This window comes from Mytilus trossulus, chromosome 6, assembly GCF_036588685.1.
Source record: "Mytilus trossulus isolate FHL-02 chromosome 6, PNRI_Mtr1.1.1.hap1, whole genome shotgun sequence".
NCBI classification, from domain to species: Eukaryota; Metazoa; Mollusca; class Bivalvia; order Mytilida; family Mytilidae; genus Mytilus; species Mytilus trossulus.
The window spans coordinates 72,997,100-73,016,263 of NC_086378.1; the positions used below are offsets into that span (position 1 = coordinate 72,997,100).

The 19,164-nt window shown below is 31.8% G+C and overlaps 1 protein-coding gene across 2 annotated transcripts in view; it reads left to right on the plus strand.

Annotated features, from left to right (window-relative positions):
- Nucleotides 1–1,523: 1,523 nt before the first annotated feature.
- Nucleotides 1,524–19,164, plus strand: part of LOC134721816 (NEDD8-activating enzyme E1 regulatory subunit-like) — a 30,948-nt gene continuing 13,307 nt past the window's right edge. Inside the window, exons 1-11 of one of the 2 annotated variants that reach the window (XM_063585054.1) lie at nt 1,524–1,639; nt 3,357–3,460; nt 3,777–3,837; nt 5,922–5,952; nt 7,935–8,006; nt 8,971–9,050; nt 10,336–10,445; nt 14,271–14,380; nt 15,517–15,579; nt 17,881–17,944; nt 18,557–18,648. In XM_063585054.1, the coding sequence (XP_063441124.1) occupies nt 1,581–1,639; nt 3,357–3,460; nt 3,777–3,837; nt 5,922–5,952; nt 7,935–8,006; nt 8,971–9,050; nt 10,336–10,445; nt 14,271–14,380; nt 15,517–15,579; nt 17,881–17,944; nt 18,557–18,648 (846 nt within the window). In that variant the 5' untranslated portion in view covers nt 1,524–1,580. The remainder of the gene's footprint in view (nt 1,640–3,356; nt 3,461–3,776; nt 3,838–5,921; nt 5,953–7,934; nt 8,007–8,970; nt 9,051–10,335; nt 10,446–14,270; nt 14,381–15,516; nt 15,580–17,880; nt 17,945–18,556; nt 18,649–19,164) is intronic. The other variant, XM_063585055.1, reaches the window with a different exon arrangement.

Genomic DNA, 19,164 nt, shown 5'->3' on the forward strand with positions numbered 1-19,164 from the left:
GGTAAATACAAAGGAAAATTTCAACTGCCAATTTGTTTTGATGTATTTGTTTCACTCAAATCATGTAAAAATTATGTTTTAAAAATTGTTAAAATTTAAAACAATTTTTGTTGTTGTTTAAACCAGAGACATATAATATGTATTATGTGTCTCTGTTTAAACTTAACATGCTTAACAACCAAAAGAATTTTGGTTTTGGTTATAAGATAGTCTTCACGGTCCTTCTTTTACAGTTTTTTAAAAGGATTTGTTGAAGTACAATTGATATTTAGCTTTAAAGAAAAACAACTGCAATGTATCTCCTTTTCAGAGTGTAGATCGAACAAATCTATTTGTTTTTACTTCAAAATATGATATTTCGAGATATGTCCACAGAATTGTCAAAGTTCCGCTTCAATATTATAATATGAACAGATTTTGGGATCAACACATTTGGTTAATACTTTTATAGATCATTATAGAAATCAATAAGTACCGATATTTGGAGGTGAAACATACGCGATGGGACAACTCTAAATATGACGTAGAAAAACAAAAAATCTAGTGATGATCAACTTCAAGATTATGTTTTCATGATTTCAATGCGCATTCTATATTCTAAATGGTGGCCTTGTTTTGAAGAAATTATTTTGTTTAATGTATTCAATACAGGAAAGAAAGTTTTGCCTACAACGGGATCCAGGGTCAGACCCCCCTCCCAATGAGACCCCTTTATATATACAACTCTGGTAAGAAAAACGTGTGAATGAATAGTATGGCGGATGACACTTTGGCTTGTACAAATATCCTTGATCCGTCAAAAAATGGAGACAATTGTGGACTAATTTAAACATACATGTTTGAATTTGGTGGTCTTGAAATATAGCATGGGCTCTACAAGAAAAATTTGTTCTAATTAAAGGGGCACTAGCTACGAGATATATGGGGAAAAAATAGAAATATGATTTCGTTTGATTGAATCATTAATAAAAATAATATATAACAAAATAATAATTCGTTTTAGCAGCTAATGTGGTTCAGTTTTTGTTAAATTACGCAAAGTTATATCGTTGATGAATTATTCACTTGCAAGTGAATGATTCTACCATTTTAAATTCGTTTTCATGGTACCTTCAATTTAACCCATTAGCTAAAAAAATTGTTACATATGGACAATTTATGTTCATTCGTTTAAAGAATAAGAAGGTCAATTTTGAAATTAAAACAAAGCCTGGTGAACCATTTCGTTGACTCTTTCGATCCACCAAAAATGATATTTTTTCGGGTAAACTTGAAAAGTTAACTTACTAATTTGTTTATCTTATACATGTAACATGAAATCAAACAGACCTATAAAAATCAAATTGTATGCGATCGGAATCTATTTGTGTTAATGTTTCAATAAACATGAATTTGTTCAAGGTTGATCAAGGTTATCCATGATTCATGATTTGTCAGACAGTGCAATTTAAGGATAATACATATCCGGAATATCCGCATTATTGCTCCGTTATTGTTTAATTGTTACTTTTGCGAACTGCATCCCGGTTTTATTTCGTTCCTGTCTCCTGCCGGTAATTGATCTGAGGAGAAACCAGAAAATGGCAGACACCAAAAAAGTTGTTATCGACAAGAAAAATAAATATGATAGACAGTTGAGGTTAATATGTTAATATAACTTAAGAAAAATGGTTGAACTAATAATATCCTTTTAGTTTTAACTGTATAGTTTTCTGACATTTGATTAATTTATGTCAGAATGATACGCACATGAATATTTTATTCATCTTACAAAAAAGTAAAATCACAAAAATATTGAACTCCCGAGGAAAATTCAAAACGAAAAGTCCGTAATCAAATGAAAAAAACAAAAGATAAAACACACCAAACGAATGGACAGCAACTGTCATATTCCTGAATTGTCATACAAATCCATGGTACGTTCAAATTTTCAATACTGCTCTCCAGTTTGGTCACCTCAGGTAGCACTCCACAGTTAGGTGTGTAGTTTCGCATTTTGGCCCCTGTGGATTTTTTAAATATGAGAGCTAGTGTGCAATAAAATTCATTTTTGGATAGCTGAGTATTAAAATAGCCTTTGTATTGGGTTTATATGAACATCAAGGTTATGTAATGTATGTAATATAGGCTGTTTTCTGTATGACAGTCCGTATTTGCATGTCCATACCATGCATTGGTCCGGCAATTATTGTAATGTTTTTTTCCAACTTTTTATCGCACGAACTTTGTGATTGGATTTTACGAAAAAATTAGGCGAAAGACACCCATTTTTTATTTGATCAATAGAAAGATTTAAGAAAACAGTTTCTAAAAAGGTATCACTCAAAGGCATTGAAATTCTAGTTTGATCCAAATTTTGGGGGGATATATGACATGTTCACCCCCCTTTTTGCAATATTTTATGGTAAATAAATGCTGAATGTTGCCATGGATACACATAAAAGGAATTAATTTTCACCCTTTTAACTTTGGAAAATTGAATCTATGGGAGATAGTGATTACATACATATGCACATGTACAACACAAACAGTTAGGTTAATGTATTAGAAATCCAGGAATAGGAGATGATAAAACATTTTGGTGCTCATTTTTAATTTTATTTTCTAACTGTGGAGTGCTACCTCACACCAAAAAACAAAAAAACAACATTAAAAAAGTACAAAGACGGGCAGTATGCTACATCACCAACAGGTACCACAACAACAGTAGTGTCACTTCCATGATTGACCATCTTCCATGGAAGTCACTTGAAACTTGCAGAAACATCAATCGAGTAACTATGTCTATGCAGTTCAAAATCTTGCAAAATCTCATTGCAGTAGATCCAAACCTTTACCTTTTACCACAGCCAGTCAAAAACACCAGATTCACTTATTCATTACAATACCAAACATTTAACACAAGAACAGATTACTTCAAGTACAGCTTTTTTCATTCACAGCTGTACTGTAGAACTCACTTCCACTAAACATCATTAGTGTTTACTCCCTGGATCAGTTTGGAATACTGATCCAGAGTCAGTATATTTAGATATCCAACCTGTTTGTAAACATTTAAAGGTGTAATTTTTTTCTTTTTTCTTGCACAAAATTATATTTGAATTATTGAACTCATAAATTGTTATATTTTCTTAAGTCATTGTAAGTGTCTGTTTGCGATGCCCCAACGTTTAGTCATCAATGTGCTGATGGATCATCCATCGTACGATGAAGATGTAGAGACTGCGTAAATTTTAAAATTCTAATTGGTAATGTGACTAATATCAATTTGTGTGTGTTTCCATGGTTTGAATAAGACCGCTAGTAAATATTCATAAACAATTCCTTTCCCCAATTAATGTATTTTTTATTTGTAGATTATGGGGAGACCATGGACAGTCTGCCTTAGAGTCAGCATGTGTCTGTTTGGTCAATGTATCAGCTGTAGGGACAGAAATTCTTAAAAATATGATATTACCAGGTAAAGTAATCAATAACTTCTTTCTAATGTGTGACAAGGTGAGATTAAAGTGGCATTGCTATATACATAGTCATAAACCCCTTCCAAGAGCCATTGAACCGAAAGTTGATAAGTAGGAACTCAAGCAAATCTGTTGAACGAACATGTGAAAAAATATTTCTCTTGGTTAGTTTTTACCTAAATTTTCCTCTTTACTTGTACTATTTTTAACATTTACTCCTGCTATGTTTATCATTATGTGTTAAAAAAAATCCTACTTCATATAAAATAAGATAAAAAGGCAGAAAAATAATTGTAAATGTTTATTATTTTTTAGGTGTTGGATCATTCACGATTGTAGATGGAAACAAAGTTAGTGGAGAGGATGTAGGAAATAAGTATGTACTAATTTCCACATAAAAGTGTAAATTTAGGATTATTCTTCTTCTTTTTCTTTTTCCATTTGGGATGTCTAATAGCTAAGTAGTTACCCCTAAGTTAGGTGCCCTAGACTGCTTGAAGTTTTCAATTGATTTAAAAAAAAAATTAAACAGGGACTATAAAAGATGTTGTCCTGAAGAATGGGATAGTTTGCATTAATGATTTAAAGAAGTAAAGAATCATGTATTATTTAACTGGTAATTGGCTCTTTTTGAAATGATACTGAGTGATGGGACTTGAAAGAGCAACACAATAAAACTTTGTATTCTGTTAAACTTGCAAATATTAAGGCCTCTTTCAAACAAGTTGAATCGTTGATATAAAGCAATAATTATTTAAAGATATTTTTAACAAATTTATTTGAAGCGAAAAAAAATTTGTTTGGGCATTGTTGGGAAATAATTCACCTTTAGCAACAATGTCACTTTTGTTTGAAAACTTTTCATTGGAAGTCTCCTAGATTCAATTTTGCTTTAGTCTTTTAAAAAGTAGTTTATTAACTGTTAGCACTGTTATCACTGGCCTGAACAAACACTGACTGAAGTTGTAAGACTTTCTAACTCCTCACCTGACAAGTGTTATTCCCATACCTGCCAACTTTCACGATTTAGGCGTGTACTACACGATTTTGACCCTTTGTCACGATTGCACGATCGTGTTCCTGAAAAACCCTCTAAAACACGATTTGGTGAAAATCTACAAGAAAAATATTGTTGTTCCTGATTTTGAACTGTGTCCAATGGAGGAAAATCGTGTTCAGCCAATCAAATTGTTTGTTTCTCATGATCAAATTAATCAGCCAATCAAAAACGTTTTCTCTCAAGATGATTTTAACATGCTAGATTTTGAACTTATGTTGTTTTTTCCTCTGTTGCAAAATCGTGAACGTGCCAAATGATTTTTCAACTGCAAGGAGGTTCTTACACAGAATAAGAATAAAAGCATGGCTGATTGACAAACTTCAATGATGCTGTACAACAGTGAAGATAATAAATAGTAGTTTATTCACTAATTTATTGACATTACTCTTGCTGTAATACAATTTTATTTATGTATTCAATTACATTACCAAATCATTTAAAGTATAATGTACTATTTATTATTTTTCCCATGGACTACCCCCCCCCCCCCCCCTAACATCAACATGAGAAATCCCTTAAATGTGGGATCACCCTTAGCCAAGGAGGGGTCATTTTTTGCTGTTGTAAAAAATACAATAGACAACTGTAGATTTATTAACTTAAAAATGGGAAATTCTGACATTATATTTGGAATAGCTTTTCTAAATGAAGGGTCCAATTATTTTAAATAATAAAGAAGATATAGGGCCAAGAACATATCAAAATTCTTGGACATGTGTTGACCATATAATACCAGATAGATCATAAGATGTATAGTTCTGTGGGAAAAGTTTCTTCAAATAATGTGAATGTGGGCTCATTTGTACTTTAAAAGTGTTTTTTAATGTCCTAACATTGAGGGGGTATCCCTAGGTGTTGTTCCCAACCTGATAAAGGTCCTTCTTTGTGTATAATTTTAAATTGGAAAAGTCAACAACTATTTAGTATCCTTAATAATTCCTGGTCTTACAGCTACATGTTCATATTTTCTGCTGATAAAATAACTAGAATCATGCAAATGACTTAAGAAAAAGACATTGTTAGCTCATCTTTCAAATATGACACTTTTTCTGGACCACAAAACAGCACGCGAAAAATAGTCGGTGCAAAGAATTGTTACCTTTAAAATTGTTGTCGAGCGCTAAAACCCCCATGGGCATTTTCAAAAGTTGGCAGGTATGTATTCCAATCTTAATTGATTTGGGTAATGTTTACCAATTTTCCTGCTGAAGTTTCCCCATAGAATTCCAGCTTCCTCTGCCATAATATTTATAACCAAGAATGGTGATAGTTGTGTTAAACTCCAATAATCAATCAATCAGACAATTTAGTTTTAAAAGTCATGTGACAATGTGTGCACTTTGTTAAATAAAGCCATTCTTGGCAAATATTAAGTAATGAAAATTCATTGTATATTGCAGTTTTTTCCTGACAAAAGACAATATTGGCGAGGTATGTAGAACGTTAACCCTTTGGAAATTAATAAGTCAGCTATAGAGGATCAAGACAGGCATAATTACCAGTCATTGTCAGTAGATTTTCTCTTTAAATACGGTCAGTTTGTGCCAAAAAATGTGTTTTCTTAATAATGTGAGCTCATGGGGAAAAATTAATGAAATATATGTATATGGTCGAGTTGTTGTCTCTTTGCACATTCCCCATTTCCATTCTCAATTTTATATTAAAAATGTTTATAAAGTTGGTTCATATTAGAGTGGACTATTGTAGTGTAAAAGACATTAGGCCTATTTATTACATTGGTTGCAATGAATTGCATTGATTTCCCAGTTAAATAAAAACCGATAATTTCACATGTGAAATAAACGTGGTTATTTCACTCTCTGACGTCATACAACAATATACAATTATGGCCTGTTAAAAAGGTGAATATCCAAAATTGTCAACACAAGAAGGTTATTTCAATAAGGGCGCAGCCCGAAGTCAAATAACTTTTAAGGGTTGACAATTTTGGATATTCACCTTCATTAGAAAATGCCTGTACCAAGTCAGGAATATGACAGTTGTTACCCATTCGTTTGATGTGTTTGGACTTTTGATTTTGCCTTTTGATTTTTGATTTTCCTTTTTGAATTTTCCTCGGAGTTCGGTATTTTTGTGTTTTTACTTTTTTCAACAGGCCACAATTGTTTTTTTATACCGAACTAACAGTGGAAGGGCCATTTGAACACTTACTATATTTTTTACATTTATAACAAACACAAGCTGACGAGTGACATTTGAAAATAGCTCACGAAAATACATTTGTCAGTGTAACGAGAACGCTGCCATCTTGTTTATTTATGTCTGTGACGTCATTTTCATGGGAGATAACTCCAATGCAAATCCACACTAAAAAGGTTATTCGCCGGTGAATAATAGGGTTATTCACCGCTGGTGTAAATTTCAAGGGTTATTCGTCCTCCCTTGCATTAAATGAAAATTAACCGAATTATTCCATGTCACGTGATAAGTTGTCATCCAATAGAATTGTTTGTAATATATATAAGGTATAATAATAGGCGTTGCTAAGATGCGATAACGGCAGATCAAAACAAATTGTAAAATGGTAGGAAAAAGATATAGTTCCTTACATGTTTTACATTAATTTCTTTTAAAAAAGCCATTTGCCAATGTAATAAAAAGAATAACTAATTAAAGAATTCAAATATCGGAAAATATTCAACTCGTGACCGAACAACACTGATAATTAACTCATGTGCTATGCGCATTCATGAATTCATGTGTTGTTCGGTCACTAGTTGAATATTTTTCTCTTTTTGAATTCTTCGATTAGTTATTCTATAAATATCATTATTCTAGATTTGAGGATTTCAAATTTTGTTTTTTAACACCATAATCATGAGACTCATGCATTAATCAAAATGAGCCCTGTTATTGTTTATAGCAAATATTGTGCAGTAGAGAGTTCAAATGATTCTCACTGAATTATTCTATTGTGTCAGATTGTTTCTTTATTATTAATACATGGAATAGTCCAATGAAAATTGAACCTTTATTCGAACCTTTATTTGAACCTTTCAATTTTCAGAAGAAATGATGATATAATATATCTGAATTTTTCTATCGTAAAAAAATATGGAAAGTAGATCAAAGGGGATTCAGCCAGTTGCAACAATTAATTCCTTAGAGTAATATGAATGAATGAATGAATACTTTATTTGCAAGAAGCATATACATGCTATGTCAAACGAAAATATATACAATATATGACAAACAAAAGACAGCAGAGAACAGCAGTTACAGAGTATACAACTGATCAATTAATACAAAATAACAATTTCTAATATGTAAGTTTTTTTTGATAGTCATGATCATAAATAATTATGGAAATATTAAGAAAGAGGAAATACAATTTTTCAAAATGTTTACTGCAAAGATTCAGTCAAGTTACACTACTATATATATATTTCTAGTCTAGAGCTAAAGCAGCTACAGAGTTACTGAGTGAATTGAATGATGATGTCAGTGGAGATTTCGTTGAAGAGGTAAGAAAAAAGACAATTAATAGAAAGGTTCCTGTATACTATAGTGATAAATCTTGTTTGTTAGTAGTGATGTTTGACAATACTAAGTTGGTAGTGTTGTTTGACAATACTAAGTTGGTAGTGTTATTTGAGATAACCCAGTAAAGTTACTTTAAAACTTTCCTTATTATAGTTTTATGATAATTTCTTCCTTTGTATCAACACAAAATAACTTAAGGGGGCTCGCAGGTCTAAATCATTTTTTTTATTTAATATAAGATTTTTCTATAAATGAACTTTATCTTATACATAATAGAAAAATGAAATAAAAAAATGGGGTGAACGTTCATTTACGCTCACAATCAGCCTTTGAAAGAAGCATACATTTTTGTTAATGTCCTTTTTTTCTGTTGAACTAATAGAAGAAAAAGCAGTAATACCAAAATAAAAAAAGAACTAAATTACAGTTATCGCTTAAATTTTACAATTATTTAGTTTATGTTCAGCTTTTTCGAAAACAACAATAGAAAGTATAGGTCACCAATGAGTTAAAAAAGATATTTCAATTTTAATGCCAAAAAATGGCACTTTTGCACCAAAGTCAGATAATTTGGAGCTTTTTCAATATCTAAATTTCAAAAGACACCTGGGGCCAACATGAATTGATTTTTTGGAACGATATTTGTACCATATGATAAAGTAACAACATCTTAAAGTAATTAATAAAATTTGTAATGAAAAGTAAATGTTTAATTTTTTCTGAAAATCTTTGAAAATGTTTCCTTTGTATACATCTTAATTTGACATTTGCAATAAAAATATCATGTCCAGTAAGAAAAAGTCTACTACCGAGTAAGGAAAAAAAGAAATCATCCCAAACTTATATATGCTACATATACATGCATTCTGCATGTTATTCATAGTGACAAACATCTTCGTTTTCGTCTTTATTTAAATAATGGTAAATAAATTTTATTTCACATAGAGTGCCGAAAAACTGATCAGAGCAAATCCAGATTTTTTCTCAAGATTCACATTGGTGATAGCAACAAATTTATGTGAAAGGTAAGCATTTATTATGTTCACACATAATTATATTGAATGTTCAGATAAAGAGAATTTATAGTTAATATATCATTTTATGTTTCTACAGAATAGAGAATTCAAAACAATAAGTTGAATAAAACTGACAACAATATGGCATAAGAGAAAAAAGACAAAAAAAAGTATAGAAAAGCGCTACTCAAAAAACTAACGATTGAAAAACTCAAACCCCACAAAAAAACCATGGGTAAATTTAGTTCCTAAAAAAAACCTTGTGATAATAATTGAAGTTATACAAAAGGAGTAGGTTCAGTAAGACCCCTTTTTGGCCCCAAAATATAGCAGTTTTAGAAAATTGTGAAAATGTAATCTTTAAGCTATATTTTGGAAAGCAAAATGCTTCTGCTTCATAAATATGAGCTGTTTTTGACAATGCAATGGACAAATATCCCATTCTAGTATCATTAAGTCATGCTGAATTACTAAAGTCTTCAAAATTTTAGCATTTTAGTTAATTTTTATAGACGGTTTTCGTCTAAAATGAAAGTGGTTGCATTAGTGTTTATTCATAATATTGAAATGGAAGTTGTATTTGATGATAATACAAAACATATATAAAGGTTGAGGATGAACACGGATGCGGCCACTTTCATTTTTGACAAAAACCATCTGAAAAGTGACGTTTTTTGGCATATTTGATAGATTTTTCATATTGAAGCTTGAATCTGAGCGTTTTTAATGACTCAATCAGTTAAAATCTTTCCCATAAACTAATCAAATCAATTGAAATAGACATGGGAGTGTGTAAAAAGTGTCCAAAAACTTTCGTTAGATGAACCTGAAATTTGAGACCCAAAATCGGCCCTTACTGGACCTACTCCTTTATTATGACTTCAAAATTTTAACTTTTTTTAAAGATTCTTTTGTGAAAAGAATAACTGGTCTAAAGGGTTTATAATGAAGATTTCAAATGAATGGTTGACTTTGGTTAATAAGATTCCAGTTTAAATTGTTTGTGAATACTCAGAACAACAAAAAGATGGTAGAAATTCAATATAGCATTTCATAGAAAGTTAAATAGGTAGACTTAATGCATATAAGAAATAATCAATTGTTTTGCCACTTAGAAAAAAGATAGAGTGGATAGGGTCAGAAATTAACAAAGGGTAACCTTTAAACTCCCTAAGAGAGTTGTTGTTTGAATTCTTCCACATTTTTAAGACTTCATTAATAAATGCCATTGTTGTGTAAACATTTCATATAAATTGCAACCCTATGCAATATTGTTACATTTCCATGATTACAGAGAGTTATTAGAGTTAGACTCCTTGTTATCTAAGAGGAACATCCCACTATTAGTATGTAGAAGTTATGGATTCATTGGTTATATGAGAATAGTCATCAAAGAACACACAGGTTAGTCTGAGGTTTATAATGGACAATTTGAAAAATTTGGTAACCAAATAAGTAATAGTATTTTGGAGTAAATAGTCGCGCTTTGAATAAGTAAAATTTAACTGTCCAGAGTGGAGAAATATAGTTATACACAAGTTATAGTGTTGGAATCTGTTTCTCTGATGATTTTTGGAAAGTTTGCTATAGCTTGCTATAGCAATAAACTTTCTTAAGGCATCGGCCTAACCGGAAAAGAGACAGCCTAACTTTCTTTAGGAAGTGTGTCCTACTTCTAGATAATGTAGTACAAAATGTACTGGTGTTTGAAAACTAATGATAGAAAGATGCTTTTAAAATTTTGAGCTCTTCTATTTTAATAGCATACAGCTTGAATAAAAAATGTACTGAATTTTCATCGATAAAATCAAATAATTCAACTTCATTTGAAAGACGAACAAACACTACTTCGCGGATCTGCGCTACGCGGAAAGTAAAATCAATACACACACGAGACAGCAGTTTCTACGTTATGATTTTATCGGTATTCTTCAGACATGCGTCAGATCCATATATGTGTGCCTCCAAACGGGAGTACTACAATCCAGGTTTCAAAGGTTTCCTGCCTTCCTCCAGTTGAAGGGAAAATTAATAGCGTGTTTAAAATATTTCATGAATGAACATTTTTCGTCGCTTTATACTACGATTTTTACAAATTTCTATTCAATATGTAAAAGCCCGAGAGTATCGGAAGTATCATGGTTTCTCATCTTATCTCGGCCCACAACAAACTCGGACTATAATTAACTCGTCCTTTTACATATTCGGCATTAGAAATCGGACTATAACAAAAATCGTAATTATTCTAATTGCTATTAAGACTCATTTATAAACAAAGTTTTTGCTCAGTTCTTAATATTTTTCTCCCTGGGGCCTATTTAGTTGTATTTTGAGGGGCCAACAGAAGGGAGGAATTTACTATAGAACCCTAAGGGAATTTTTTTTTAAATTGTCAATAACAATAATAAATTATAAACTTGAAGAAAACAGTAAGTGACAGACACACATGGTTTTCAGTAATAATCACAGGACCATAAAACAAATCAAATTAATTAAATTTAGGTTGAGTCCACGGTGTCACCCCACCTAACCCCTCATGTTTGAATACTTAAAAACAGTCAGATCCCCACTCCTAAACATTTTATGTTCTTTATACGTTACAATAAAACAAATCAAATGAAATAAAAGGCGAGTCCCCTGGGGTCACTCTCACCCCCTGGTTTTTTGAGAATTTATTAACAGTTGAGATCTCCACCCATATACCATATATATTATTGTATGGGACAATGAAATAAATCAAATGAAATATAGAGGAACTCCAGAGGGGTCAGTCACCCCACCCCTTTCTTTTCGAAAACTTGTAAACGGTTGAGATCCCCACCCATAAACCATATATATTTTTGTATGTGGCAACAAAACAAATCAAATGAAATAAAGTGAGTGTCCCTTTGGGTCAACCCCAACCCCTTATGTCTGGGAACTTAGAAACTGTTGAGATCCCCACCCCTAAACCATATATATTTTTGTATAGGGCAACAAAATAAATTCAATGACATAAAGTGGGAGTCCCTTTGGGTCAGCCCCACCCCCTCATGTCTGAGAACTTGTAAACAGTCGAGATCCCCACCCCTAGACCATATATATTTTTGTATAGGGCAACAAAACAAATCAAATGAAATAAAGTGGGAGTCCGTTTGGGTCAGCCCCAACCCCTCATGTCTGAGAACTTGTAAATGGTCGAGATCCCCACCCCTAAACCATATATATTTTTGTATAGGGCACCAAAACAAATCAAATGAAATAAAGTGGGAGTCCGTTTGGGTCAGCCCCACCCCCTCATGTCTGAGAACTTGTAAACGGTCGAGATCCCCACCCCTAAACCATATATATTTTTGTATAGGGCAACAAAACAAATTCAATGAAATAAAGTTGGAGTCCCTTTGGGTCAGCCCCACCCCCTGTTGTTTGACAACTTGGAAATGGTCAAGATCCCCACCCCTTAACCATATATATTCTTGTACTGGACAATAAAACAAATCAAATTCAAAAGAAGGCGAGTCCCTAGGGGTCACTCCCATCCACAAACCATATATATTTTTGTATGAGAAAATAAAATAAATCAAAATGAAATATAGAAAAAGTCCAGAGGGGTGACCCAACCAACTTCTTTTTGAAAACTTATACGGTCGAGACGATTACCTCTAAACCATATATATTCTATTTTATGGGGCAACAAAACAAAACCAATGAAATATAGTGGGAGTACCTCTGAGTCATCCCCAACCCCTCATGTTTGAGAACTTGTAAACGGTTGAGATCCCCAACCCTTAATCATAAATATTCTTGTATTGGTCAATAAAACGAATAAAGTGAAATGAAATTAAGTCCCTCGGTGTAACCCCACCCCATCCTGTTTTGAGAACTTGTAAACAGTCAAGATCCACCCCCTTTTCGAAAACTTGAAAACTGTTGAAATCCCCACACTGAAACAACATATATTCTTGTACGGAATAATAAAACAAATCAGATGAAAAAAAGGCTAGTCCCCTAGGGCCACTCTTACCCTACCTCCTGCCTGTTTGAGAACTTGTAAACTGTCTAGATCCCCACCCCCAAATTATGAATATCACTTTACTAGACCAGACCAATTTGTATTGGACTTTGCTTAATGTCAGGCGACCCGTGGGAATGACTAATTTTGAGAGCTTTGTTTGGGAGACTTCATAGCAGGATCCTGTTACAATTATTTCTTGATAAAGTTTTTTCTTTTTTAAGTAGGAAAAAACAGTTAATCATGCAATCTACACACTATCTATTTAAATATTACAATCTACCGTTGCAAACTTTCCACAGGTGCTATCCAGCACTTTGATTATCCTTCTTTACAAAGATTTTCAGAAACTTGTGCTTTTTATATGCAAGTCATCAGGCACAGTCGCCTTTTTCAGAGGTCAGAAGAAAACAAAACATTTTGACGTAATAATCAAATTTCAATTAATCATTTGTACCGATAAAGAAACGCGAAAATAGCACCAAAATTAGAGAATGTATGGTTCAGGAGTTACACTCCTTAAAAAAATGATGCAAATTGATTTTCTCCAGATCATTAGCTTTGATAATTCGAGAGTATGACCTCATATAAAGAAAATAAGATAAGCATCTTGATAGTCACTAATTACTGCCTTGTTTGCTTTTAAAACAATCTTTTATGTGACACAAAAAGTAAATGATGTAGGACTAACTTTAAAAAAACAGGAACATAATATGTCAGGGTAAAACATCATTTTAGGTGCTTATCTCTCCCTTAACTTGAATGTGAAAACAACACTTTATAAATGTTGTGCATCAAAGAGCTTTTCTGGCGTTGTCTGTGTCAGGAACACCCAAAATGAAAATTGGCAAAAAAACAACCACTGGTCCACATGTTCCTGACTAAACACAGAAACATGATATATTATCAGTGTAAAACCATATTATAAGTGCATATATCTTCGTCTAACCTGTAGAGTTATAGATTTTCATTGATCATCTCATCGAGATTAATTTTCTCGCTTGAGCTGTGGTATTGAAATAAGTAATCAAGTTGAGATGACCTATGATAATCTGTTTATCTCTATTTTACCTATGACGGAGTTGTTAATTTCATTAGCAACGCCACATGCCTCCTTAGTTTCTAGCAATAATTTTCCATCTCAAGTGAGAAGCATGATATGAAAAATTATCACAAAAAGAGTTCAAAGGGAAAAGGCACAAAGTAGCGATAATATAGATTCTCTGTTTTTATTTCAGTGATAGAATCACACCCAGACAGTGCTCATGAAGATTTAAGATTAGATCATCCGTTTCCACGCCTTATAGAGTATTGTAATTCTTTAGATCTGGAATCCATGGATCAAAAGGTAATTACTGATTGTATCATAATGATAAAATTCTCTAAAAAGTAACATCTTCATTAGCATAAATTATCTTCATTAGCATAAATTTTCTTCATTTGCATAAATTATCTTCATTAGCATTAATTGTCTTCATTAGCATAAAGTATATGCTAATGAAGATGTTACTTTCTAGAGAAAGATTTCAACTAATATAGGAATTAGATTTTTATTTTCTACTGAATGCACTAGAATAATTTCATGGATAAATGTCAAAGTGATACCCTTAAAACCATTGATTAGTGTGTGCTTAAAGTCCTGATGGTCAGTTTAACGGCCTTTTCCAATTGCAAGTAAAGCAGTAAACCAGGTTGTATTTTCTGATCAACATAGACTGATAGAACTTGGAAAATTAAAAATTATTATTTATATCAAGGAAATTAACACAACATTAAAGGTATACATTTCATAATATGCATTATGGTGTAACGTTTTTACTGACTTAAAGTTTTATGTTCTTAGTCTCGTCAATATGGTTAGTCATCTATTGTAAAATTCCTAAGCTAATATGTAAAATATAAGATGTTGTGTGATTGCCAAAGAGAAACTCTCCATTCCAGTCTAAATGAAAAGATTACAACTATAGGACCCCTTACTTTCTTAATTAACAATGAGTAAAACCCATACCACATTGTAAGCTTGAAAAGGTCCCAAAATCGTAAATTCAGAACAATTGAAATGAGAAATCTAACTATCTGATTTAAGTACGAAACATATTGGAAAACAAGTATGAAATATAGCAACAAATGACAACCACTGAATTATCTGACTGTGAATAGGTACATACAGAATGTTGCAAGCTTAAACATGGTTAGTCCCTAACCTACATATAAGACAGTGTTGTAACACTTACAGTACAACTAAAGAAAAAACTAAAAAGAAAGAAAAAACATTGAAAAGACTTTATAAATCACATAAAAAAACTAACAAGAACACAAGACACAGTGTACAGATCTGAGAGTACTTGCAGTAACTGAAAACTAGTTCAAAGCCAATAACAATTAATAAAAAATCATATGTCTAAAACTAAAATATCAACCAGTTCACATCCAACATCCAATGCATTTAGTTTAAAACATATTGTAATTTTTTTTTAATTTCAGGAGCATTCACACACACCATGGATAGTAATAGTTTATAAATATTTACAGAAATGGAAAGAATCGGTATGGATTGTATTTCAAATCTTCTTTTTCTAATATTTTTTTTTTAATAATTTGTGTACTGTTTTATTTTATAATCACAGTAATTAAAAAGGCTCATTATAATTTAAATGGTATCTGTATTTTGGCACAGTTATTGCAAATCATGACAAAAAAGTGTTAACTAGTTGTAGTTTGATACCAATTTACATGTCAATAAAGACTGCATTAAGAAAAATATGAAAAAAATTTATAACATTTTTAAACAAAAATTTGAACCCAACTTACATGTTATTAAAACTTGATTGTTTTTCATACTGAACATAATATATAACCAAATCTATGTAAGAGCAGGAGTGAATATTACTGCAGCGGCATTTAAAAAAGGCCAAAGCATGATTTCAGTGTGAAACCCCACTTAAGGTGGTACCTAACACTTTAACTAAAATTAATTTGGCTCGTTTAATTTTCTTAAAATTTGACAAAATATTTACTTTGACCCTTTGACAAAAATTTGAACCAACCCTTTAATCAGAAAAATTACACAGGTTATATAGCAGTTTGACAAACACTTATTTTGATCATTCCCTTATGAACACAACATCATTAAAACGTTCTGGTGATTTTACAGTTATCTCCCTGTTGTGTTAGGTTCCACCTTAAGAATGACCCATATGAACTGTTGAATACTACAATAAGGATTAAGCATCTGTCAGTTGTTCATCAGACAATATTAGATAAAGTAGATTAGGCTCTCAAGTCTCAACAGAAACGCCATCTGTAATTATTCAAAATCATGTAATAGATTGAAATATTGTTTATACTTGTGTCATAATGATACTTTGATAGATGAAAACACGAATAAGTTTACACATTAATTTTGAATTTACTACTGTGGATTCATTTATTTTCATGTGTACAAATTTTTGTGGATTGCACAAAACTTGCCTTTTTCGTAGATATGTGATTCCATGGTTTCGCCAAAGTCTGCATACAACCTGATAGGAAATTTGTAATTTGTTGAACATTTGAATTTGTGGTTCACTTGTACCAAAGAAAACCACTAAAATTGGTATCTAACAAATTATATGAATCCACATTATCACTTTTTTACAAAATTTCCCTTTGATCTTGCTGACTGATAATTTTCTTTCTCAGCAGAGTCGAGTGATATGAAAAATCGCTAGTTACTAAGGAGGTATTGCTAATGATATTGACATGAAATTGATGCATGGTCATAGGTAAAATAGCGATAGTCAGATTATCATTGGTCATCTCAAAGGTAATCTAAAGGGTTGGATTCATATTTATTAACCAACTTACTACAATATGTATAGAAATGCCCATGCTTTATAAAAGGAAAATTTCGACATCTGGTCATTATGAACGGAGAAGTTGCTACAGCCAGTCATTACGAAATCTCAGTCAATAGACATGCATTACGAAATCACACCCATGCATTACGAAATCAGATAATGCATTATGAAAAGATGAAACGGGACATCAACTAAATCAAAATGTCGTTTATTTCTTTAAATAAGTGTGTCATTTTTTTTAATTTTTTTTTTAAACTAAATATAAAAACAATTTTAAATGATGGTCAAGTAACGACTTGAAACGGAAATATTTCACAGCCATTTTCGAGTACGACTTTCGATTATTATCACTGTTTCATTTCCGTTGTTCAATCTCTAGAATGCAGACTTCAGAAATAGTTGAACTGTCTGATTTATTCTTCCCAGCTACTTTATATTTGCTAGATGAAATGAATTTTAATAGCATAAAATTAAGTACTTGGATGAGAAATCAGAAATTACATCTGACAGTCACAATGTTGACCAAAATTCCATGCGAAATTGAATGCGAAAAGACAAGTTGAAGTTCAGCTATGAAATTCCTGTATCTTCTTCACGGTAAGTTTCTTACTCTTTGTTTAATTGAAGAATTAAAACAATTTGATAAAAATGTTATAAAACAGGCTTTTTCTGTATTAATCCGGTTGTTAAGTTTGTGGATAGGTGTATCCGAGACTCGAAGACTGTTCTTGAACAGTTGAATGAAGTTGCCTTGTTGGTTAATAAAAGTATCAATATATGGACTTTTTCATATTGGCCCTGTAACATGCCCTTGATATAAATAATGGCCTCGGACAGTTGTAATGGCCCTCGGCGTTGCCTCAGGGCCATTACAACCATCCTTGGCCATTATTAATACCTCGGGCATGTTACAGGGCCCATATGAAAAAGTCCATACATTAATACTATAATAAATATAAACAAACATAATACATATATAGATCTAAGTGATGCTTTATTTCTGTTACAGCATGATGGGAATGCACCAAAGAATTATAAAGAAAAATTACTGTTCAAGGAATTTATTAAACAAGGTAAAACTTAAATATTTTGTGATTGTTTACATCTTTTTACCACTAAGGGCTAATGCCCCGCTATTAATACACACAAAGCACCAAGTGCAGGCACTTTTCAAGTAGGGTAACCACCCATGGAGTCAATTTTTGAATTTCTCTTATATTTTCGTTTTACAAAGAGGTCATAACACACAAATATAGGAGATTTCAGAGTGCTCTCTGGATCTGATGTATGTTTTTATGGAACAGATCTGATGGTTATGTGGTTCAAAAGATCGATTACGGATAGGAAAGTTTTCTGTAGGTCAACACAGAAAATTATTTTCTTTGATTGCATAATAATTTAGGCAGGCAAATTGTACTGGTGTGAATGTTTGCATATATGATATGTGAACAGTCATTAATGATTTTATTAATGAAAAGGTATTATATTAAGCTTGAGTTTAAACCAAAATTTAATAATTCATATGTATGGAAAGGTAACCTGTGTACAGTTGAAATTTATATGTAAACACTTCAAAGAGTTCAGCAGTAATAATACAAGTTTGAATATCTAACTATGAATTTCTTCTCTGATGTATTTCTAGATTTTGCATGTTCTGTGTTTCATCACTTATGCTTTTTTTGTAGGTATAAGGTCGAATAAAGAAGGGTTTCCATTGGATGAAGAGAATTTTGATGAAGCAGTAAAGAGTGTTAACACAGCTTTGGTACCCAGCAGTGTATGTTGTATAGTATTGTTGCATGTAAAAAAATCTTTAGTTACATATATGACAGGTGTAAACAGATGTCGGTAGAAGGAATTCTTTTATTTCTAATTTATCATTCTCCTTTCTGTTTTGAGAAACAATTGAAGCTTCGACCCATACTGTCATGTAATTCAATATCTGATATATATTATTTCCACTTTATATTTGGTATTGTATCTGTACCTCTTGCCAGCATTGCTATTGTGAGTATTCCTTGTCAAAGAAAAAGTAAAGATTTATTATGGCCTGTGACTAAGGTGTAAAGTGTTATTCTTGTCCATCATTCTATCATTCATTCCAAAATCCAACAGATTTTAGAAAAATTTCAGTGTGTATACATTTAGCTGATTTTTAGTTAATACATATAGAATGGTCTACAATATACTTTGTTTTGAATTGAAGACTTACTTTTTGTGATTTTACTTTTTATGCCCCACCTACAATAGTAGAGGGGCATTATGTTTTTTAGTCTGTGAGTCCTTCCGTCTG